The 21750-nt window shown below is 63.7% G+C and overlaps 3 protein-coding genes across 10 annotated transcripts; 2 read left to right on the top strand and 1 right to left on the bottom strand.

Annotated features, from left to right (window-relative positions):
• Window positions 1-141: 141 nt before the first annotated feature.
• On the bottom strand, window positions 142-1061 carry LOC102558121 (cytochrome c oxidase subunit 5B, mitochondrial). The gene is made up of 4 exons (XM_006275015.3): window positions 892-1061; window positions 722-792; window positions 534-633; window positions 142-339 (listed from the first exon to the last, which is right to left on the bottom strand). The coding sequence occupies exons 1-4, from the start codon at window positions 998-1000 to the stop codon at window positions 227-229; spliced, it is 393 nt and encodes a 130-aa protein (XP_006275077.2). The 5' UTR covers window positions 1001-1061; the 3' UTR covers window positions 142-226.
• Window positions 1062-1183: 122 nt separating this feature from the next.
• FAM178B (family with sequence similarity 178 member B) lies at window positions 1184-9836 on the top strand. 5 transcript variants are annotated; one of them, XM_059730523.1, is made up of 17 exons: window positions 1186-1941; window positions 2031-2100; window positions 2237-2502; window positions 2649-2704; window positions 2823-2915; window positions 3065-3223; window positions 4329-4434; window positions 4611-4692; window positions 4813-4930; window positions 5840-5927; window positions 6509-6685; window positions 6867-6964; window positions 8129-8219; window positions 8408-8506; window positions 8834-8911; window positions 9057-9209; window positions 9648-9836. In XM_059730523.1, exons 1-17 carry the CDS (start codon window positions 1705-1707, stop codon window positions 9678-9680), a joined length of 2004 nt encoding a protein of 667 aa, XP_059586506.1. In that variant the 5' UTR covers window positions 1186-1704; the 3' UTR covers window positions 9681-9836. The 5 variants fall into 5 exon arrangements, with proteins under 5 accessions (XP_059586505.1, XP_059586504.1, XP_059586506.1 ...); XM_059730519.1 differs by having other exon boundaries at window positions 1188-1941; window positions 9057-9836; XM_059730522.1 differs by lacking the exon at window positions 9648-9836 and having other exon boundaries at window positions 1184-1941; window positions 8834-9203.
• A 736-nt stretch (window positions 9837-10572) lies between these two features.
• On the top strand, window positions 10573-19854 carry SEMA4C (semaphorin 4C). 4 transcript variants are annotated; one of them, XM_059730516.1, is made up of 16 exons: window positions 10573-11221; window positions 12147-12268; window positions 13411-13584; window positions 14154-14302; window positions 14453-14515; window positions 14720-14818; window positions 15036-15132; window positions 15352-15468; window positions 15557-15708; window positions 16186-16361; window positions 16798-16942; window positions 17118-17340; window positions 17462-17577; window positions 17698-17855; window positions 17963-18033; window positions 18318-19854. In XM_059730516.1, exons 2-16 carry the CDS (start codon window positions 12154-12156, stop codon window positions 19133-19135), a joined length of 2673 nt encoding a protein of 890 aa, XP_059586499.1. In that variant the 5' UTR covers window positions 10573-11221; window positions 12147-12153; the 3' UTR covers window positions 19136-19854. The 4 variants fall into 4 exon arrangements, with proteins under 4 accessions (XP_059586499.1, XP_059586498.1, XP_059586501.1 ...); XM_059730515.1 differs by having other exon boundaries at window positions 10574-11221; window positions 12143-12268; XM_059730517.1 differs by lacking the exon at window positions 10573-11221 and adding an exon at window positions 11241-11411 and having other exon boundaries at window positions 12143-12268.
• Window positions 19855-21750: the final 1896 nt, after the last annotated feature.

Consider the following 21750-nt stretch of genomic DNA (forward strand, 5'->3'; position numbering starts at 1 on the left):
TCCCCCAACATAACACAAATCCAGGGTCCCTGCCCCAGGCTGAGGCTCTCCTGAGGTGCAACGAGCGTAGAGGCACGACTCTAGAGAAGGCAGATACACCTTCATCCTTTGGCCCCAGGCAATGAAGAATACAGTGCAAAATAGGAGACAGTCACAACTTTATTGTTCTCCCAGAATCAAACATAGGGGCAAATAGAGTAGAGCAGGTCAGGGCAGGGCAAGGAGCTCAATGGGGCACCTCATGAGGCACCAGCTTGTAGTAGGCCCCACAGGATGGGCAGCGCTGTGGCTCACCTTTGTGCAGCCAGAACCAGATGATGGCACTGTTGTCCTCTTCACCTGCCAGGAGAGAGTGAGATCAGGGTCACAGCCAGAACATTTCCCCTCCCACCCTCAGCTGCTAGGGGTGAGACAGAGCAGGACAAAGGGCTACTTCTGCCCCCTAACCCCCAGCTCCAGCAGAGCCCTTGTTTTCACCTCCACCCCAGGCTCTTCCCCTAGCACGTCCCCACTACACCTGCCCGGACACTCACAGATGCAGCCGACAATCCGCTTTTCATTGACAGATGGCACCAGGGTGGGGTGCTCCCGGGTCCCCCCCTGGCTCTTGGGTGGGAACATGCTGTACGGGTCCTGAAGAGAGGAAGGCGAGGGCATCAGCACCTACCAGGGCCCCCAGAGCCCCCCATGCCTGGTCCCAGTCCCCGCCCCCCGTGCTCACCGTTCCCTTCTTGACAGCCTCCAGCACCTTCCGCTCCAGCCCGGTTGCCTGCTCCTCGTCGGTGGGGACGCCTACAGGGCGTGCAGGGAACCACCGCGTCAGTCAGCCAGGCCCGCCCCCCGCCCTTGCCCCGGACGCCTGTGTCCTCCACGCTCCCCGGCCCCCCTCACCTCCGGCGGCGGTGCGGGCGGGCGCAGCAAGGCGCAGGACGAGCGCGGGCGAGTGGCGGGCGCCCAGGGCGCGGAGGGCGCCGTATGCGCGCAGAAACCGGGCTGCCATAACGTCCAACAGAGACTACACCAGGCCGCTTGACGACTGCGGCTACTTCCGGGGACAGCGCCGGAAGCGGGGCGGTACTTCCGCTGAAGCGCCCGGCGGGAATTGGCCGCTCCGCGCCACGTGGCCAGAGAGGCTGGGGGTAGACGGGGGCGGGGTCTCCGTGAGCCCGGCGAGGGGGTGACCTTGGGTTTCTGCCGGCGACTGCCACCTGCTGGCCGGGGGTGGGTTTCCAGAGGACCGCCCTGCGTGCTCTGATTGGGTGCGTTTGACGGGGCAGGTGCGGCCTCTGATTGGTCCGGCTGGCGGGGTTGCTGATTGGGCGTCGCGCGGAGGGGAGCGTTGGGCAGGCGGCGGTTGGGATTCGGAAGGCGCGGAGCACGTGGCAGCGGGAGCGGTGGGGCTTTGGCTCCGCCCACAAGGGCAGAGGTCGGGGGGCGACGACCCCCAGCTGGGGATGGCGCCCAGGCGCCCGGCTCCAAGCACTCCCCTGCTCTGACCACTAAACCCTACTGCCTTGCCACGTGTGACGTCACGGGGGCATCGTGTGACGTCAGGGGGACAGTGGTGTGGTCACAGCGAGTGCTTGCTTCCCCACGCAGGCCCCAGCTCCCAGGAAAAAACCATCCTGGAGGCTTCACCCCCTGCATCAAGTGCCAAGACACTGTTTCTCCCCGCTCCAGGCCCCAGTTCTTCCCCCTGGCACCATGGCCCAGCAGGCGGTGGTGGCCCCAGTGCCCACCCCAGAGCTGCCCATCCTGGGGGGCCTGCGCTGGTACCAGATCCCACTGTCCTCGCTGCGGGCGCCCAGCACGGGCCTCTTCAGCCGCCGCTTTCAGGACAGCCTGCAGCGCTACCGCCAGCTGCGCCTCACCAAGCGCCTGCGTGTCGGCCGCCCCTACGCTCTGCTCGGGGACCCCGACCCGGCCTCCCCGCCCGCCCAGGTGAGCCCTTTGCCCCTGGGGCAAGTAGGGACAGTCCTGGGGTAGATCAGCTCCCTTCTTGTGCCCACCTGACCCTGCTGGGCCCACAGGATAGCAGGAGCCAGCGACCTAGAGGCAGTAGAGCCCGGAGCAGCCTGGGCCTTGCCCCATGCCGAGCAGGTAACACCAGACCCCTCCAGGTCCACCGTCGGGCATCAGCCCTCTCTGCCCCCATTACTCCTACCCCCTGGCACAGCACCAGGCTCTGCTGAGGAGAGCAGGAGCCATCCAGTGACTGTCCTCCTGCCCTCTGAAGCCTCCAGGCACTGGCGCGGCTCCAGGGCCCCCCACCGGAAGTCCAAGAGGATGCCGCATCTGCCACAGGGCACCAACACCAGCCCTGATGAGGCCTTCCCAGCTGACTGGAGCCCTGTGCAGCTGGACTTCCTTTGCCAGGCTGGTATGGTGTCCCCCAGCCAGGATACGGCTGGATCTGGGGAGAAGCAGGACGATGAGGAAGAGCTGTTGCCCCTGGCGCAGCTGCTGGGGGGAGCAGCACGGATCCTCCCGGAGCCTGGCATGGTGAGTGTCAGGTCAAGGGCATCACTAAGGGGTTGATGCGTATTGCTGGGCACATTCCTGCCCCCAGGAAGTGTCCAGCAGTGCCTTGAGGGGTGGGGGTGGGGGGGCACAGTGCCCCCAGAATGATACCTGCCTCCACCAAACAGGGCCTGCAGCCAGATCCTGATGTCAACAGTCTGGCAGCGCTGCTGCAGGAGAGAAGGTGAGCTATGGGGAATGTACGCTGGGGTGGGCCCCGGTGCGGGGCCGGGCATGGCCATGGGAGTGGCTTTGGAGCATTGGCCCTTGCACCGCCCTATGCTCAGTGCTGCCATGCCCAGGGCCTGGTGCTTGGTGGGCGAGGGGCTGCCAACACTGCCCGATGACAGCTCTGAAGATTCACCCGATGACACACCAATGCCCGAGGAGCACAGGTGGGACATAGCACACACAGCTCCCCTCCCTCCCCCCCCCAGTTTACCTCCTAAGCTGTCTGACAGCCTGGCTTAGATCCCCACCAGGCATGGGCAGTAGGGGGGCCCCCAGGCTGGCACTGAGATGCCTGTGCTTGTTCCTGCTGCAGGCTGTTTCTGGAGCGCTTTGCACTGGTCACCAGTGAGCTGCCAGACTTTCCCCCTGGGGAGGGCATCTTTGGGGAGGCCATGCCTACCCCTGCGTCCCTCCCAGCTGTGTGCGTCCATGGCCTGGCACCCCAGAGCCCTCTTGAGGCTGCTTTTCTCGAGTGAGTACCCCCTTTTTCGCTTCTGTCCCCTGGAAACTACCCCCTGGCCTGTAACTGGCCCATGGCAGGGAAGCTGCCCTGTTGAACCGGCCTGAGCCTGTAACTGCCCCATCAGCTGCCTGTATTTAGCTCCTCTTGTCCCATCCCAGGGTAGAACAAAGGGACCCTTGATGGGGCAGGGCCCCTCCTCCATACCCCCACCTGCCCCCACCCCAACCCCAGGACAATGGGCCCTTTGATAGGGGGAGTATCAGACACCAACTCAGCCCAGGAAGTCGGAGATGGCACACTCATGTGTGTTCATGTGTTGCATATACAGGCTTGTCTGTGGGGGCAGGTAGTTTTCACACATGACTACATGGGCCGAACTCCTGGGGATGCATGTCTGTGTTGCCTGTATGTTGCATGTGGCTGCAGGTCTGAGCATGTGTGTGGTATGGGTGTTGCCTGCTGCAACACACGTCCCTGGGTGGATGGCTGCGGGAGTGTGTATTGCATGCATGTCGCCTGGGCTTATGTGCATGGCATATGGATTTGTGCATCACCCAGAAGCGTGTGTGTTGCATGTGTCTGTATCTGGGCGTGTGTGACTACGCGTTACATGAGTCTGTGTGTCTAGGGGTGCTTGCATTGCATGTGCCACCCATGAATGCACATCACATGGATTTGCCTGTTGCACCTGGACGTTGCATGCAGATACATGTCTGGACTCAGGTGAAACACGGCTGCACATACACGTTGCACAGGGCCATGTGTCTGTGTGTGCAAGGTGACATGCACAGAGGCATGTGTGCATGGGGCACATGGTCGGGGACAGCATGTGCATGTGCGTGAGGGCACGCCTTCCACGTGGCCGTGTGCGTGTCTCGGCACAAAGGCTCTGTGTTCTTCTCCCACCCTCTGTGCCCTTTGTATGTGAGCAGCTGGGACCGCCTCGGGCCTGCACTATATATAGTAATGCTGCCCCCCCCACCATGGGTCCCAGTCCTGCTGGGCTGGATCCCTGCCCCCCAGAGATACCAGGAGTGTATGGGGGGTGGCCCTGGGCATTGTGGGGGATGGCACAAGGCCTGCCCCCCCCCTTAACCTCTTCCTGCCTGGGCAGTGCCACGCCAGCTGGGCAGGTCACCTTCGTGCGCACCGGGCTGCTCACTCTGCTGTACCGCCATGTGCTGGCCTGCCCCCCACCTGTCCTGCACTGGCTCTTCCAGGTAAGTCTGGCCACATAGAGCAGGCACACAGGCCAGGATATGGGAGAGGAACCACAGGGTGGGTTCTATGAGTGGGGAGCCAGGGGTGGTCAGTGGCTGCCCATACCAGGACATAGCCAGGGCTATGGGAAGTTACTGGAGGCAGCCATGTGCTCTCTGATCTCTGCCCCCCTCAGCTGGCATCGCAGCCTGCAGGTGCCGCCCCCAGTGCCTTCCAGGCCCTGTGGGAGATCAGCATGCAGCAGATTGATGCACCTGGTCAGTGCAGGCATGGGGGAGGGTGGATGGCTTTGCCTATTTCCCCTGCCATGGCTGGGCCTAGTGCTCACGGCAGGGGCATGGGGACCCTGCTCATCTCATGCCTTTTCCCCCCCACAGAGCTGTGGTGCCCATCACTGGGTGAGGTGGGGCAGGCACTGCAGCGCCTGGGTGCCCACCAGGCCACCCTCAGCCCTCCTGGCCAGCTGCCCCTGGAGCTGCTGCCCCCTGCCCCCAGGTGAGACCTGGCAGGGGTACAGGGGTGCTCTGGATGCCTGGGTTTTCTCTTAGCAGGGGCAGGTTAATGCATGACCCTGAGGGCCCCTGCCAGTCAAGGACCCCCTGGGAAAAATCTGTAATGCCAGTGTGTGTGTGCATGTCTGTGCGTGCGCTTCAGCTGGGACCCCAGTTGTCGTGCTAGGCTCCGGGAGGAATAAGCAGGCCTGGAGTTTTCTGAATCTTGTTGTCAGTGTGGCAGGGTGTGAGGGTGTGAAGGCTGCTTTCCACCATGGGGGTGTGGCCAGAGTGGGGGCAATAGTGTGAGCTTGGAGGAGAAGAGAGTAAATCCTTGGGGAAACAGGTGAACTTGGGCAGCATGGGGAGCTCTCCCCTCTGCTCCAGTGCCTCCACCCCTCTCCACCCTTCTGGCACGGGTGTGCTCGCTGCTGCAGAAGGTGCCTGGGCAGTGTGCTGCCATTCCCAGAAGCTGGGGACAGGGGATTCCCAGTGGACACTGCCCCCCTGTGCCCCCAGGCTGGCTCCAACTCCCTGCTACTGCTGCTTTTTCTCGGGGAAACCTTGACTGACCGGGGCCCCCTGCCAGCTCTGTCAGGCCATGGGCGGGGAGAGCCGCACCCTTGTGGTCTCCCAAGTCTACCTGCAGCGCCAGGTACCTGCATCCTCTGCCTCCATGGGAAGGAGGGGCTGGGCAGCTCACAGTGGGCTGTGAGCTGCCTGCCTCAGCCCTGGTACAGGTGTGGGGCTGGGTACAGGTACAGTACTGCAGATTGGGGGCCTTCCCTGTGGGTGGCTTCCAAATTTCCCTTTGCCCAGGGTCCCAATAAATCTTAATCTGCTAATGTCTCTTAGGGCTAGGGGGGGACCAGGGAGGCTGGGCTGTGCCCTCTGACCTGCCCTGTCTCCACAGCTGCCCCCCGTCACTGGCCCTGGGAGGCACCGAGGGCACAGCCTACTCTACAGTCGTGCTGGGGGCGCAGCTCAGTGACATCTACAAGGTAGGAGCCACTGGGGGTGAGGGGGAGGGGGGCTGGAATCAGGTCTTGCTCCCCCCCTCTGCTCACTTCTCCGTTTGTGACCCTGCAGTTAGCTCCGTGTGGCTAACGAGGTTAGGGGGGCTGGACTGGATCCTGGCACCGAGGAGGGCATGTTGCCCAGGTGGGGACCAGGGGGGCAAGGCCAAGTAGACCTGCCCCAGGGGCTGGGGGAATGTGGGTAAGAACAGGGCCAGGCCCAGGGGACTGTGGGTGGGAGCGGGGGTTGGGACTAAGGGATTGTGGATGAGAGTGGGGCTGGGCCCAGGGGATTGTGGGTAAGAGCAGGAGCATGACTGGGGGATTGTGGGTAGGAGCAGGAGCAGGGCCAGATCAGGGGGATTGTGGGTGAGAGTGGGACCAGGGGATTGTGGATAAGCATGGCCAGACTTGAGAGATTTTGCCTAAGAGTGGGCCTGGGCCCAGGGGGTTCTTGGTTACAAAGGAAAAAAAAAAGAGCTGGGCCCAGGGGATTGTGGGTAAGAGCAGGGCCAGGCCAGGGGGATTGTGGGTAAGACCCCAGCTGAGTCCACCCCCCCCTGCAGTACCTGACACTGTGCGTGCTGGTGCGGCCCGGGTGTTACCCAGACAGGCAGCGCAGGGCCCTGGTGGCCCTACTTTGCCGCCTCAGCCTGGTGCACCCACTGCGGTACCAGCCCTGCCCTGACCTGCAGCAGTTACTCTGTGCTCTTCTTGACGGCATGGACAACTGGCACCACCAGGTGGGCGCTGCCCAGACATCTGGGTTTTCCACCAACTGTGGGGGGCAAGAGGGTCTCCCAGCCCTGACACATCAGTGCCATCTGCTCCCCCAAGGTTATCGGCCTGCCCCCAGGGCATCTCTGGGAGGTGAGGGGGGCACAGCTGTGCCCCCCTCACAGCCCATTGCCACCTCCCCCACAGCTCCCGGCACTGTGCGGGGCCCTGGCCCATGTCTCACAGCACCATCACAACCTGGTGACTGTGGTTCGGCTGCTTCCAGATACCACAGCCAGGGGCAGGTAGGTGCCTGCGTGGTACAGGTCGGTGCTCCTTCCACAGTTGCAAACTGCTACAAATAGTGTTATGCTAACCGCACAACATGTGTGGCTGTGCTCATGCACAGGTAATGTGCTAGTATGGGGTCTGTGCTGACACACCAGCGTCATGCTGATTTCATGCCCACAGCTTTGAACCCGCAGCTTCCTTCCTTCCGCAGCCAGGCAGGATGTGGTGGGTGGGCAGGCGGGGGGGGGGGGAAACATCCTTAGGCTGTGGCTGGGATTTCAAGTCCCAGGGAAGGAAGCCCAGCACTGATACAGCCCTGGCTTCCTCTCAGGTTTCCGCCCCTGCCCCTGCCGCTGCCCCTGCCCCCCTGCCAGGCTGCCCCTGCCTCATGGGGGGATGGAGAGCAGGGTAGGGCCCTGGGTTGTTGGGTAAGTGTGGTCAGGGCTTGGGGGATTCTGGGTAACAGGCCTGGTAGCATTGACCCCGGGGGATTACCGAGTAGGGTTGGCTACCCCAAGGGCCTTGGGGTAATGCGTAGCAGGGCAGAGCCCCAGGGGATTGTGGATAAGAGCGAGGCCAGGCCTGAGGGATTCTGCCTGGTTTAGAGCAGGATTGGAGCCCAGGGGGTTCTGGGTGAGAGCAGGGCCAAGCCTGGGGTATTGTGGGTAAGAACAGAGCTGGACCTGAGGCTTTTGAGTAAGCAGAGCTGAGATCAGGGAATTGTGGGTAAGAGTGAGACTGAGCCCAGACATGCTGAGGGGTGGGGCCCAGCCCCGGGCAAGGCGAGCACCAGCATGTCCCTGCTGCCAGTGTCCCGTGGGGAGCCTGGTTGGTTCTGCGCCTGCCCCCAGGCCCTCCCAGCCCTGGTGCCAGGCAGCAGTGCCCCCCTGTGTGCCCAAGTCCCTCCCCTCCCTGTGGCTGCCTGGATGGGATCTGCTGCCAGGACGCCTGGGTTCCCTCCAGGGCCGCAGGCAGGAGGCAGAGCGGGCACTGTGCCAGGCTCAGGAGGGCTGTCTGGCTGTGCACTAACTCCCTTATTCCACCTGGTTGCACATGCACAAAGAGGCGGGTGCCTAGTCCCTGCTGGGCCCGGCCTGGCACAGAACAGGGAAACTTAGGCACGGGCTGGGGGTGCCTGGCTCTGCCCCCAGCCTGGCTGATTCAGTTCCTCCTCTCAGGCAGCTGCGCCAGCACTTGAGCCTCTGTCTCATCTCGCGGCTCCTGGGGATGCCTGATGGGACCGTGGTACCCTCCACCAAGGAGGGACAGGTGAGTGGTAAGGCCAGGCCTGGGGTGTCATGACCTGGGGGATTGTGGTTAGGAATAGGAACAGGCCTGGGGGGTTGTGGGTAGAAGTGGGGCTGGGTCTAGGGAACTGGCTAAGAGTGGGGCTGGGCCTGGGGGATTAGCTGCCTGCTCACCTTGTGCTCTCCCCCCCCCCCCCAATGCCTTCCTAGCTGCGCCAGCTGTGCTGCCTCCTGGCCCTCATGAAGCCGGCTGCCCTCAGGTGCCACCTGCCACCTCCAGAGCCCTGGAGTCCTGGCCTGGACTGGGAGGTGAGAGTGGGGCATCCCCCACAGCCCTCCCTGCCCCCCCATCCTACAGGAGCCAGGGGCCCAGCCATAGCCCTCCTGCATCCTGGCACCAGTGCTCTCCAGTCACCTGAGAAATCTTCAGGCAGGCACCAACATACAGCGCCTGGCATGGGGGCTGGGTGTGCAGGGGAAGGGTGCTGTGGCTTTAAAAGCATGGCAGATTGGGAGATTTCTCAGGGGTCGGATGGCTGCTCCCTGTCTCAATTTCCCTTCTCTGAGGAGGCAGTCAGTGGCTGTGCCCCCCAGCCCAGGCATCATGGCTGACCCCTGCCCCCTCTCCACCTGGAGGCTTGCTATCTGTGCTACAGCCTCCTGAGCCTGGCCGACACAGCCGTGGGCACCGAGTGCTCATCTCCGGAGCACAAGGTGAGTGGGTACATACTCCACACATGCTCGGAGACATGCTGGGTGCTTCATGTGCCTGGGCGCACAACTCTCCCCCCCTCCCCCGGCTGGCATTGCTTGGCAGGGCAGCCTTGGCACCACCTGATGCCCCCCTTCTGCCCCACAGTGTCTGTGGCAGGAGCTGTGTGCCCAGCTGCAGCGGCACCTGGGCTCTGGCCTGCCTGAAGGTCCTGGCCTGCTCTTTGTCACCCAGCTCAAGTGTCTCGTCACCCACACCTACGTCAAGTGGCAGGCAACACTGACCCAGTGCCCGTCCCAGGTTAGGGTGCTGACTGGCACCAGGGCAGGCACAGGGCCCTGGCATTGCTGGCATAGCCCCTCCATGGCAGGTGGGCAGGGCGGTGGTAGCACCGTGGGAACTGGGAAAGAACTCTGGAGTCTTGGCACCCAGCTAGTGCCCCCTCTCCCCCCACCCCATGCCATCCAGCTGCTGCTGCTACCCAGCCATCTGGGCTCCCCACTCACCCCCAAGTGTCTCCAGATTGGCACAGGGGGCACAGCTGGCTCCCAGATGGGGGCTTCAATCCAGCCCCCCCACCCCAGCCCCATGAGATATAATTGAGGAGCTGCTGATGAGGTCACAGCTGCACCCAAGCTGGTTCCGGTCCTGGGGAGTTGGCAGGGTGGGGGTGGGGGGCAGCAGCAGAGCCAGGAAAGGAACCCAGATGGCCAGGTGTCCCGGTGTCTGTGCCCCCAGGAGCTGCACTACCTACACTGGATGGAGTCGTAGCTGTGTTGCTGTAGGGCAGTACCTGGTGCCTGGAGGGGGCAGCTGGCTATGCCCCCCCCTGAAATCCAGCAGCCCCCTCATACCCTTTTGGTTGCTGTGGTGTTGCTGTATCTAGGGTGTTGTCACAGGGATCAATAAACACTGTTGCCAGGACAATGTTGGGAGACTGTGATACCCATGCCCTTCTTAGTGCCTGCCCTGGCACTGGCAAAGAGGGGGTTAATGAAGGCACTGCGCAGCCCTTGCCCCCTGTGCCAGCCCCTCCCAACCCCCTCCCCATGAACCCCCAGAATCCTAGGTTACATGCCCGCGCACCTCTCCGGGTGGTGCCAGCACTGGGGCAGTGGTGCCAGGGCAAGGAACCCAGGAGCCCTTGCACCAAGGAGCGACACCTGCCCCCCCAGACCCTCCAGCCACTGCCCTTACCCTGCTTCCCAAACCCAGGCATCTGGCCCCATGCAGATCTCTCCAACCTGCCCCCCACCCTGCCTTTGGCGCCCTGTGACATCATTGGGGAGCATGATGTCACTACTTTGATGTCTTCCAGCTGTGGGACAGTGGTGGTGCACTTGTGAGACTCTGTGGTGTCTCAGTGACCTTTTGGGTCTAAGTGTCACCGTGAACTCTGGACCCCATCCATGCCCAGCTATAATGGGGCGGACCCTGCCCCCTCAGTGGGGGCTCCTGCAGGGGAGGGGTTTGCTGAGGGGCTCTGGGTGCTGCTGGGGACACTTGGGTTCTGCTCCTGTGCTTCAATTCCCCTTCCGGGTTGCTAGGCTGGCGGGGCCGGGGGCAGGCACCAGAGGGCCCAGGACCCATCACGGGGAAGCTGAGGCATGCAGTGAGGCATGGGAGCAGAGCAGGGGCCTGGGGGTAGGAGGGTGAGGGGGTATCAGTTCTTGCCATTGTCATCTTGAAGGACCCTGGGCCGGATGGGGTCCGTTCCCCTTCAGGTGTGGGGAGCAGGGTCTAGTGGTGACTCTAGAAGCTGCTGGGGACCTGGATGCCTGGCTTCACCCACAGCTCTGGTACCGTGAAGTAGAAGCAATGAGCTCCAAGCCCGGGTTCCCTGCCCAGAGCTGGGCATGGGAGCCAGGGAGGGAAACAGCATCAGCACTTACTGGGCCGGTAATCACCAGCTGGGAGCTGGGCGCTGGGAAGGAGATGGGAGCCCGCACGCCTGGGTTCAGGCAGGGCCCTGGGGTGTCCGGCTGCAGCCGGTTCCCAGGACCCCGCTTTCCTTGGTGCCTCAGTTTCCCTGCCCGAGTGCTGCCCCCTCCTGTCCCAGGGTAGCGGAGCTCGGCGCACGCAGGAGAGAACCCAGGAGTCCGGGGCGGCGGGTCAGGGTCAGGCCCCCTGGGAGCACGGCTAGGGACAGGGAAACTGAGGCATGTAGGGGGCGGGACGCACACACACGGCGGCCGTCGTGTCGCGACCGCGGGGGGGGGTCGCAGTGGTCCCGCCCCCGGTGACGTCACGAAGCGGCGGCCCGGGCAGGGCGAGGCGGCAGCGACGGTGGCGGGTCGGTCCCGCGGGCCCAGGTGCGTGCACCCGATCGGGATCGTGCCCATGCCCGTGCCCCGCATCGCGGTCCTTGGGGGTGGCGGCGGCTCCTCCTCCCCTCCCCTCCCCTCCCTCGGTCCTCGGCGCCGCCCGCGGGCTTTGTTCGCCTCCCGCCGGGGGTGGGTCCACGCGGCCCCGAATCGGGGCCCAGGGGGCTGCAGGACAAGAGTGAGGGGCACCGCGGGGAGGGAGCGAGGGGGGGCGGGGGGCAGGCATGGGGGCTGCGGGGCGGGAGTGAGGGGCTCCAGTAGGGTAGGGGGCTGCGGTTGGGAGTGACGGGCATTGCTGGTTGGGGGGGGCCGCGGGTGGGGAGCGAGGGGCACCAGCAAGGGTTGCGGGGCAAGGGCCGCAGATCACAGCTGAGAGGCTCTGCCTGAGCTGCTGGCGGGGCAAGGGGCACCGGCAGGGCTGGGGGGCAAGGGATTGTGGGTCGAGAGTGAGGGGCCCCGTGGATGGTGCCCCTCATTGCTGCAGGTTGGCAATGAGGGGCACCAATAGGGCTTAGGGGCGACGGGGCTGCGGGTCAGGAGTGAGGGACGGTCCCTCCCCCAGGGCCCTGGGGACCAGGACGGGGCTTCCTGCTTCCCCTGCTGGAAACAATGCCGCGCCCTTCCTGGCCTGGCTTGGGAATAGGGGGGGCATCAGGGTGGGTCTAACCCCCCTCTGCTGCTTGGTTTTTGAAGGGAAACTGAGGCAGGGGGGTGGGGCCCAGGTATCTAGGCCTGGACCTGACCAGACTCCTGGGCTAGGCAGTTTCCCAGGCCGGGGGTGGGGGGACCATGGGTTTTTTCCCCCTGTGTCCCTGAGTGGATCTGCGGAGGGGTGGGATTGGGCCTCTTCCGTCTGGGGAAGGGATCCATGCTGCCTCCTGGCACCCCCTGACCCTCCCCTGCCCCCAGGCAGGAGCAGCATGGCGGCAGGCCTGGGGGGTGCCCTGCTGCTGCTGGCATTGCTGGAGCTGAAGCTGGGGGGCACCGAGAGCTCCCCTTGGGACCTGGTGCCCCGTAAGACTGTGCCTTATGGTGGTGAGTGGGGTCGGGTCAGAGGGTGTGGGCACGGGAGGGGCTGGGTGGGACTTGCTACCTGGGCTTGGCCTCTGCTTAACAAGTCTGCTAATGGCTGGGTGAGCTGGGGCCTGGGCTCCATAACCCCCTCTGCTGCCCCAGGTCCCCCTCCTGCCCAGCTGCAGTGTCCTGGGGGGCTGGATTCCCCCCAGGCCTAGCTGCACCACTGCTTCCCCGAGGTGACATCAGGTGTTTGTGGTAGTGCTGGCGATGAGCTCACCCTGGTTGCTGCTGGCAGCTCTCCCCCGAGCCCCCCCACCCCCTACATCCCTTGGCCAGGCTGGAGGGGTGGCTGGGCCTCGTAGCCCTTCCTTGCTACTCCTCAGTCCTAGCCTGCGGCCCCCTGCCCCCATGGCCCTGCCAGTGCTCCTCACTCCTGACCTGTAGCCCCTGGCCCCCCTGCCTGTGCCCTGACTCCCAATTTGCAGCCCTCTGCCCTCCCCTGGACTGGGGCCTAGTGCATGCCAGGCTGGTTGCGGTCAGGGTACAGCTGTGGGGGGCGGCTGTGGCATTTCTGTTGTTGCCCCCCCCAGCACTGTGGGGTACCCCTCCTGGAGGGAAAACAGGCATGGGAGCTGGCTGTCGCTCTCTCCCCTCCCCCGCCCCAGCCATCACCATCAAAGCCCCCGATTACAGCTTAGCTCTGATCCCAGCGCCCAGATCCCCAAGCCAGCAATACCGTACAGGTCTCACGTGGGGAAGGGTGTGCTGTGCCTCTGCCGTGCCCCTTGGGCTCAGGTTGTGGCCAGAAACCTGACCGGGCCGGCGCTGGTTCCATGACGTGCGTGTGGCCTGGCTCCCCTTACCATCATGGAGTGGGGGAAGACGCAGGATGCCTGCATCCCTGCCCAGCTCTGGGTCTGCCCCAGTTTTCCCTCTCGCTAGTTCTGGGACTGCCTCAGTTTCCCTCCCAAAGCTCAGGGCTTGCCTCACTTCCCCCCCCCCCCCCAGCTGCTTCTCAGCTCCACCCTGCCTCAGTTTTCCCCCTAGCTGGGGCTCCAGCAGCTCCTGTCCAGTCCCGTGGGGAAGGGAGCCCCCTCCACCCCCACTTCACGTCCCCCCTCAGCTCCTGTGACCCTGCTCAATGGGCCCTTTTTTTGCAGCCCCCAGGGGCAGGGCAGGGCCAGGCCTGCCAAGGCACTGGGGTGGGCGCTGCTTGGTCTTCAGCCCCACAAAGACTCCCTTGTGCAAGAGAGCCGGATGGTGTGGGGGAAGGGGCCGGGCTGGAGCCAACACCACCCCCCTGCCCCAAGCATGTGCCTTTGAGGGGGCTGCAGGTCAGGAGTGGGGGCATGAGAGGGGGTGGGGGGAAAGGAGGGGTGAGTGCTGCGGGTTGGGAGTGAGGGGCACTGGCTGGAGTAGTGGGGCAGGGAAGGGGGGCTGCGGTCAGGTGTGAGGCACTGGCAGGGCTGGGGAAGCAGGGAGTTGCAGGTCAGGAATGAGGAGCACCAGCAGGGCCAGTGAGGGGCAGGGGCTAGTCTTACTGGGCTTCCCAGTTCCTAGTTGCCATAGTGATCCTGTCCCGGTGCCGGTTCCTTCCTCCCCCTGCATCTGTGCCCAGTGCCAGGGGTTTATACCAGCTAATCCCCCCGGGGGAAGGGGGGCAGTTAACCCTTCCCATGCCAGGCCTGTGGCTTGCTGGGCTCCCCTGGCTTGGCAGCAGTGGGCGAAGGGTTAAATCCAGGACACTAATCCCCTGGAGCCATAAAGGGCCAACACCCCCCTCAGGCCATGTGGGGGTGGGGGTAGTTGCCAGCTGGGGGTGGGGCCCTGCTCCTCCAGGGGGTACCAGGGGCCCATTGCTGGCTGGGGGGGTGGTCCTCAGCTGACTCCCCCCATCCCCCAGAGCTACCAGCTGGAGTGCGGCGCTTTGGGGGTGCAGGAATGAGCCACTTCCTGACGCTGACACTGGACGAGGCTGAGGGGCTGCTATATGCAGGCGCCCGTGAGGCCGTCTTCGCCCTGTCCACTGCTGCCCTCAACCTGCAGGCCACGGTAGGGAGGCGGAATAGGGCGGGGGGCGCTGCAAGCTGGGAGTGAGAGGCACTGGTAGGGCTGTGGTGGGGGGGAAGGGGCCTAGGGGGCAGTGCCTGTGGCTGGGGGCACTGGGGGTCCTGACCCATTGACTAGCACCATCTGTCCCAGATCTTGTGGGAGGCACCTGAGGACAAGAAGCTGGAGTGTATCCAGAAGGGCAAGAACAACCAGGTAGGGCGGGGCAGGGGCAGCCTGTGGAGGGGGCTGTGGGGGGTTCTTGGGGACCTGGGAGTGCTGTGTGGGGGTCTTGGGGACTGTGGGGGGTCGATATGTGTAAGGGGGACCTGAGGTGCTCAGGGAGGCTGGGGGGAGTGGGGTCTCCAGGGGGATCTTGTGCATGGCAGAGCTGGCGCTGACACCCACTGTGCCCTACAGACTGACTGCTTCAACTACGTGAGGCTGGTGCAGCCGCTCAATGCCTCGCACCTCTACGCCTGTGGCACTGGTGCCTTTCAGCCCAAGTGCGCCTACATCGTGAGTGTGTCCCATTTCTTCCCCCCACCACCCCTACCCCCACTGCTAGCCTGCTGCCTGGGGAAACAAGCACCCAGACATCCGTCATGGGGCCTGGCCAGTCCCATGGCCTTGGCCCAGCTGGCTCCTGCCTCCCGGTGGTACCCCCAACTTGTGCCAAGAAGCGTGCTTCTGATTCTGGGCCCTTGTGTGATGTGGCCTCCTGGGTGCCTTCCAGGACCGCGCTACCTTCTCCCTGGACCCGCAGGCTTTTGAGGACGGGAAGGGCAAGTGCCCCTACGACCCTACCAAGGGGCACACCGGCCTTGTCGTGGGTAGGTGGAGCAGGGGTTGGAGGGCGGAACGAGGGGGGCAGAATAGGGGCTGGAGGATTCAGGGAGGGCTGGGCCAAGTTGTGGGGCTGGAGGAGCAGAATAGGTGGTGAGGGGTCAGGGGGCACCAGTCTGGTGCTGGGTGGGTGTAGGATAGAGGCTGGGAGCACAGGATGGTGGTGCCCACCCTACCCCCATTAACCCCTTACTGCCTGGTGGTAGATGGAGAGCTGTATTCGGCCACACTTAACAACTTCCTGGGCACGGAGCCTGTGATCCAGCGCAACTTGGGCCCCCGCTACTCCATGAAGACTGAGTTTCTGCCCTCCTGGCTCAATGGTGAGGAAGGCTGTGCCTGGGTTGGGCAAGAGGGTGCCAGGAAGGTCCAGCCTGGCCTGATGTGTGTCTCTCCCCCTACCTCCTCCAGAGCCACACTTTGTGGGTTCAGCCTTCGTGCCTGAGAGTGAGGGCAGTGCCAGCGGGGACGACGACAAGGTGTACTTCTTCTTCAGTGAGCGTGCTGTAGAGTATGACTGTGACACCCCCCACGTCGTGGCCCGTGTGGCCCGTGTTTGCAAGGTGTGCCTGGGGCAGTGTGGGTGATAGCAATGCTGGGGCATTGTAGTTAATGGAAGCACTGGGGCCTTGTGGGTAGCTGCTGTTTTGCTACGGGCATTGTGAGCAATAGCTGGAGTGCCATGGGCATCATGGCTAAAAGCTGTTTTGCTGGGAGCATTGTGGGAAAGTGTAGTGTGCATTGTGGGTAATGGCTGACGTGTCAGAAGCATTGTAGGAATGCCCCCTTTGGGACATGGGTAATGGGGGTGCAGACCAGGTGGGCACACCAGGACAGCTGCACCCCACAAGGAGGCATCCCTGGTGCATTGAGGGATTCCCTGACATGGTGTCCAGCCCAGCATCTGTAACACGGACTTGTGGGCTGTCTTTGTGCTGGAGCAGTGCATTGTGGGATGGTGCTTGGAGGCCTAGCTGCCCCAGGCAAGGTTGGGGGAGGCGTGCCCAGCCTTGATGGTGCCTATGCCGTGCCTGTGGCAGGGGGACATAGGCGGTGCACGGACGCTGCAGAAGAAATGGACGTCGTTTTTGAAGGCACGGCTGGTGTGCGCCTTGCCCGAGCAGCAGCTCCACTTTGACCGCCTGCAGGCGCTGGCCACGCTGCCCAGCCCCGCCTGGTCCCACACCGCCTTCTTTGGCCTCTTCCATGCCCGCTGGTGAGACCTGGCCTGGCATGGGAAGCAGCATCAGGAATGGGAGGGTCATTATTGGAGGCAGGAGGTATTGGGGTGTTACTGAGGGTAGGGGGTATTGTGGGGGTAGAATCGGGTGCAGGGGTTGAGAATTGGTGGCATTGTAGGAGGTGTTAGGGGGTATTACCAGGGGAAGGAGGGTATCAGGGGGTCTTAGGGGCAGGGGTTGGTGCCACTGAGGGCAGGGGGTGTCAGGAGCTTTCCCTGGAGCAGGGGATAAGGGCTGGGGGTGGTGTTATCCAAGCAGATATACCAGGGCAGGTGTATTGGGAGATGCTACTGGGCAGTTTGGGTGTGGGGGGCACTATTAGACCCAGGCTCCAAGGGGGCATTAAGGGGTCTTGGGGTGGGGGGAGGGGGGCATTATCAGAGCCCCCCATTGCCCATGTGCTGCCCACAGGGGGGATGTTGTGGTGTCGGCCGTGTGCCAGTATGACCTGAAGACAGTGCAGCAGGCGTTTGATGGGCCCTACAAGGAGTATCAGGAGCAGGCCCAGAAGTGGGGGCGCTACTCGGACCCAGTGCCCAGCCCCCGGCCTGGCGCGGTAAGTGGCAGCAGGCAGCAACCCTGCCCTAGCACAGGGTGGGCGGCTGGGGTAGGACACTCTTTCTGAGGTGCATGATGCTATACGTACAGCCTGGGCTCTGGTCCAGTATTGCCAGGGCTGGAGGGAGGCACTGAGCCGGCCCCCAGGTGACCCTCTGCCCTCCTGCCTGCAGTGCATCACGGCCTGGCACCGGGACAATGGCTTTGCTAGTTCCCTGGAGTTGCCCGACAACACCCTCAACTTCGCTAAGAAGCACCCACTGATGGACGAGCCAGTGCTGCCACATGGCGGGCACCCACTGCTTCTCAAGAAAGGCGCCAACCTCACACACCTGGCTGTGGACCGGGCCCATGGTCTGGATGGGCAGCTCTACAATGTCCTTTTCCTTGGCACAGGTATCCCCTGTCCTGGGCACCCCCACCTGTCCCTGGATGGCTCTGGGCAGGACTTGGGTGGATTCCTATAGCCTGGCAATGCCCAAGTGACTCCGCACCCCTCGTGGGGTCTCTCTCACAGATGATGGGTGGTTACTGAAGGCAGTGAGCATGCCCACGCAGGTCCATGTGGTGGAGGAGCTGCAGATCTTTGAGCAAGGGCAGCCTGTGGAAAGCCTGGTGCTGGCACCCCAGAAGGTACTGGGATATGGGTAATATGGCTTGTTTGGGGGTGCAGTGGGCATGCACAGGGCAGGGGTGGGGGGCAATTCGTGGGTGCCAGGCTAGCAGCTGACTCCCCTCCCTTTGCCCCCACAGAAGTTGGTGTTTGCGGGCTCGCGCACTCAGGTGGTGCGGCTGCCCCTGGCCGACTGCAGCAAGTATCTCTCATGCCCTGACTGCCTCCTGGCCCGTGACCCACACTGTGCCTGGAGTCGCAACGCCAGCCGCTGTGTCCGTGCTGATGGGCGCAATCGGTGAGGAGCCTGCTGGGCGTGAGGAGGGGAGGCACGGTTGGGCATCCCTGGACCCATTGGGAGGGGAAGCATGGTTGGGCATCCTTGACCCCGTTTCCATGTCTTAGGGCCCTGCTGATCCAGGATGTAGCCGCTGCCAACACGGCCCTCTGCAGCCTGCCCCGAGCTGTCAAGCCAGGTGAGGCCCCCTTGGAAACCCCTGTGCCCTGCCTCATGGCATCCTGGCACCCAGCCTTCAGTGCCAGAGGCCTGCCTTGAGCCCATGGCTGGAGCACAGGCTCCTCGGGCCTTTGTGGGGTTGGCTTTGCCTTTCTCCGTGCCTTATTTTCCCCTGCAGGACTGGTTTCCCCTCCCTATGCCACTGCATGTTAATATTTCTCTTGTATGTGCATCCTGGGGTCTGTGCCAGCGGGCACCCCCCACCGTCGGACATAGGCCCTGACCTGCTCTCTCTGCCTGCAGCACCAGCGGCACCCAAGAACGTGACGGTGGCGGCGGGCACAGACCTGGTGCTGCCTTGCCGCCTGGCCTCCAACCTGGCACGTGCACGCTGGACCTTCAACGGGCGGGAGCTGCCGGCCGAGCGGGTGCCTGAGCTGGCTGATGCCCATGTCCGTGCCTTGCTGCTGCTGGGTGCTGGTCCCCAGCATGCTGGCACCTACCAGTGCTTTTCAGAGGAGCAGGGTGCCCTCCTGGCCACTGAGGCCTACGCTGTAGCTGTGTTGCCTGGCCTAGCCACCACGCTGGAGGCACGGGCGCCACTGGAGGGCCTGGGGCTGGTGTGGATGGTGGCCGTGGCCTTGGGTGCTGTGTGTGCCGTGCTGCTGGTTGTTGTGCTGTCCCTACGCCGGCGGCTCCGGGAGGAGCTGGACAAAGGGGCCAAGGCAGCCGAGCGCACCCTGGTCTACCCTATTGAGCTGCCCAAGGAGCCAGCCAGCCCCCGCTTCGCCCCCAGCACTGCCTCTGACTCAGATGAAAAGCTTTGGGACCCTGGCAGCTACTATTATTCGGATGGCTCCCTCAAGATTGTGCCGGGCCATGCGGCCTGCCCTAACGGGGGCCCTGCACCCAGCCCTGGCATCCCTGGGCAGCCCCTGCCCTCACCGCCCCCCCGCGCCCCACTGGGCGGCTTGCGGGGCTCGGCCTCCAATGGCTACATCCGGCTGCAGCTGGGGGCAGAGGCGAGGCCTGAGCGGGGCGAGCTGGCCGAGGAGCTGCGGCGCAAGCTCAAGCAGCGCCAGGCTCTGCCCGACTCCAACCCCGAGGAGTCCTCGGTGTGAGGCGCTGCCTGCGCCCCCACCGCTGCACAGCTACCTCACGGCCTGGCCCCCTGGGCCGAGACCTGGACCCGGGCCTTGATCCCCACACCCAGACCTAAACACAGGCCAGAGGTTTATGCTCTGGCCTGAGGCCCCAGCTCTCAGGCCTGGACACTAGCTAGACTCATGGCCTACATCAAAGCCCATGCTTCAAGGCTCAGGCCTATGCCAAGGCTCAGGCCTATGCCAAGGCCCAGCCCCAGCGGGGACGTTTTTAAGGTCCCCTTTTTCTACACCTCTTTCCCCTGGGGAAGCTCACAGCCACCGGCAGCGTCAAAGGAGGCCGAGGGCTCCAGCATCTGTCCCATCACCTTCCCCAGCCAAGGCTGGGTTTGGCAGCTTCTAGTAGACAGACAGGCCTCCCCCCCTGCAGGGGAGGGGACAGCTGGGCCTTGGCCCCCTCCTGGCACCCAGCATAGCCCACAGAGCTGGGCTCCATGCCACCCCCACCCCCTCCCCTATGGGGCAGGGGCATTGTGAGGAGGGTGCCAGTGTACATAACCCCTCCCTCTGCCGTGTCCCCTGCACGCCAGCTTCCCTCACCCCCTCCACCACACACCCCTTTTTTATCGGTGCCCCAAGCCACACAGTCCCGGTAATTTATTTGTTACCGAAATGTATTTATTTGCTGTAAATACTCAAGGATTTTTATATTAATAATAAAAGGGAGAGAAGCTCCAGCCAGTGTCCAGCCCTGCCAGAGCTTGTGGGAAGCAGAGCTGGAGGGGGGGCTATAAAAGCAAATCCAGCTGCCAGGACTCCTGGGTTTTCTGCCAGCCTGTGCCAGGCTGGGGCACTCAACCCCCAGATCCCATCCCAGCTGCCTTGTTCCTGCAGGGTGCCTGGGGTGGGGGGTGGAAATTCAGTCTCTCCCAAGCTGGCCTGGCTCCTTCCCTCTTCCCACGCCCTGGGTCATAGCAGCTAATAAGCCTGACAGGAAATTCTTCCTGGGTAGGATAGATGGGAAGGCTCCTCCTCCCTGTGTGGCCTAGCAGCTACATCACTTTGCCCACTGCGGGTTGGAGGGGGGACACTGAGGCAGGCTGGGGGGTTGGAACAAGAACCAGGTGTCCAGGTCCCTGCAGCTGCAGCAGCTCCACCCTGTGCAGGTGTTGGAGCAGCTGGCATGGCCTCCCCCTCCCCAGCCCCCCAACCAGCTGCTGCTGAAGGACCTGGCTGAGCTGCGGGGGTTGCTGGGTGCTTGGCCTTGACCCCCTGCATGGTGCAGAGAGCCTGACCCAGCACCCCCTGGCAAGGGAGGACAACCCAGGTGTCCTGGCTCCCTGCTGTCTAGGGTGGGGGAGAAGTCTAGCCCTGCTCTCAACATCTCCCAGGGGGGGCACATATGTCAGCACCAGCTCCGGACGCCAGGCTGGGAAACTCACGGCCTTTCCCACAGCCCCAGGCCACGGGGATGTGGCCTGGCCAGGGTCCAGCTGCGTCTGAGGTGGAAAGAGCCCACGCCTGCTGCTGGCGTGGATGGGAAGGAAGAGGAGGAGGGCGCCAGGATGCCTGAGTTCTTCCCTGTTGCCTGCCCCCAGAGGCAGGGTGCAGAGCCCTGCACTCACAGCACAGTGGTGGGAGAGGCTGCCCTAGCCCTGAGGGTGGGTGTCAGGGGCCAGGCCAGGCTGGCGGCACGTTGCGTGGGGCCCCTTACTCCTGACCCACAGCTGCACATTGTTGCTAAGGAAGTGCTTCTACTGCCCCACAGCTCTGCCCAACCCCACCTGGAGTTAATGAGGACTGATTTCCACCAGCTGTGTCAGGGGCAGTTGCCCTTGCTGGCCTGTGTGTGTGGTGTCCATGGAGGAGAACGGTGCATGCTGGGCTCTCTTGGGCCTCTCCTGCCTGGTACTGTGCCTGCTGTGCCCACAGGGTACAGGGACCCTGGCAATGCCCCGTGCAGCTGGGACAACCCAGACAAGCACCAGCTGCTGCCATCTGTGTGGGTGCCCAGCCTACCTGCCTGCTTGGGATTGTAGAGCTCAGACCCCAGCCAGCTGAGCTTGTACCCCCCAGAAAAGGCACTGCCACTCAGTCTCAACCTGCAGCCCCCTGCCCAGCTGGTGCCCCACTCCTGACCCACACTGCGAATTTGTATAGGTGCCCTCTAGCAGCTGTACTGGGTCTTGCAGCGGGTGCTATGGAGCCCAGGTGTCCAGGCAGCTGCCCCCTCGCACCCACTGCTTCCAGCCCCTCCCCCATCCAGGCATCTGCCATTTCTCTTTGCTTTCGCTAGTGCTAACTTGCCCTTCCCAGGGCAGCCAGCAGAAGGTGTTGGGGCTGCCAGCCACCCCATGGTAGCTGGTGTGCTCTGGAGGCCTGGGCATGGGCTGCATCTGGGGCAGCAGGTCCATGGATCCATGGTGCAGTGGAGATGTAGTGAGCTGGGCCACACTTTGCCCAGGTCCCCTGGAGGGACCAGGGGCCATGGAGGGAAGGGGAGGGGAGTACCTGGGCCAGGCTGGGGGACTGGTGTATGTCTCTGGGGCCAACACCCTTGGCCTAGGCAGAAAGAACTGGTTGGAGTCCCAAAGGGGGGTTCCTGGGGAGCTGTGCAGGGGAGAGAGGGGGCT

This window comes from Alligator mississippiensis, chromosome 7 (genome assembly GCF_030867095.1).
Source record: "Alligator mississippiensis isolate rAllMis1 chromosome 7, rAllMis1, whole genome shotgun sequence".
NCBI lineage: Eukaryota > Metazoa > Chordata > Crocodylia > Alligatoridae > Alligator > Alligator mississippiensis.

Excerpts from the sequence above, each read along its gene's own strand:
- LOC102558121 (XM_006275015.3), bottom strand. The coding sequence starts at position 1,000 with ATGGCAGCCCGGTTTCTGCGCGCATACGGCGCCCTCCGCGCCCTGGGC. Across the intron at positions 793-891 it reads CGCCCGCACCGCCGCCGGAG|GCGTCCCCACCGACGAGGAG; the intron begins GTGAGGGGGGCC and ends CACGCCCTGTAG. Across the intron at positions 340-533 it reads GCGGATTGTCGGCTGCATCT|GTGAAGAGGACAACAGTGCC; the intron begins GTGAGTGTCCGG and ends CTCTCCTGGCAG.
- FAM178B (XM_059730519.1), top strand. The coding sequence starts at position 1,705 with ATGGCCCAGCAGGCGGTGGTGGCCCCAGTGCCCACCCCAGAGCTGCCC. Across the intron at positions 6,686-6,866 it reads TGGACAACTGGCACCACCAG|CTCCCGGCACTGTGCGGGGC; the intron begins GTGGGCGCTGCC and ends CCTCCCCCACAG. Across the intron at positions 6,965-8,128 it reads GATACCACAGCCAGGGGCAG|GCAGCTGCGCCAGCACTTGA; the intron begins GTAGGTGCCTGC and ends TCCTCCTCTCAG.
- SEMA4C (XM_059730516.1), top strand. The coding sequence starts at position 12,154 with ATGGCGGCAGGCCTGGGGGGTGCCCTGCTGCTGCTGGCATTGCTGGAG. Across the intron at positions 15,133-15,351 it reads GCACACCGGCCTTGTCGTGG|ATGGAGAGCTGTATTCGGCC; the intron begins GTAGGTGGAGCA and ends GCCTGGTGGTAG. Across the intron at positions 18,034-18,317 it reads GCCCCGAGCTGTCAAGCCAG|CACCAGCGGCACCCAAGAAC; the intron begins GTGAGGCCCCCT and ends CTCTGCCTGCAG.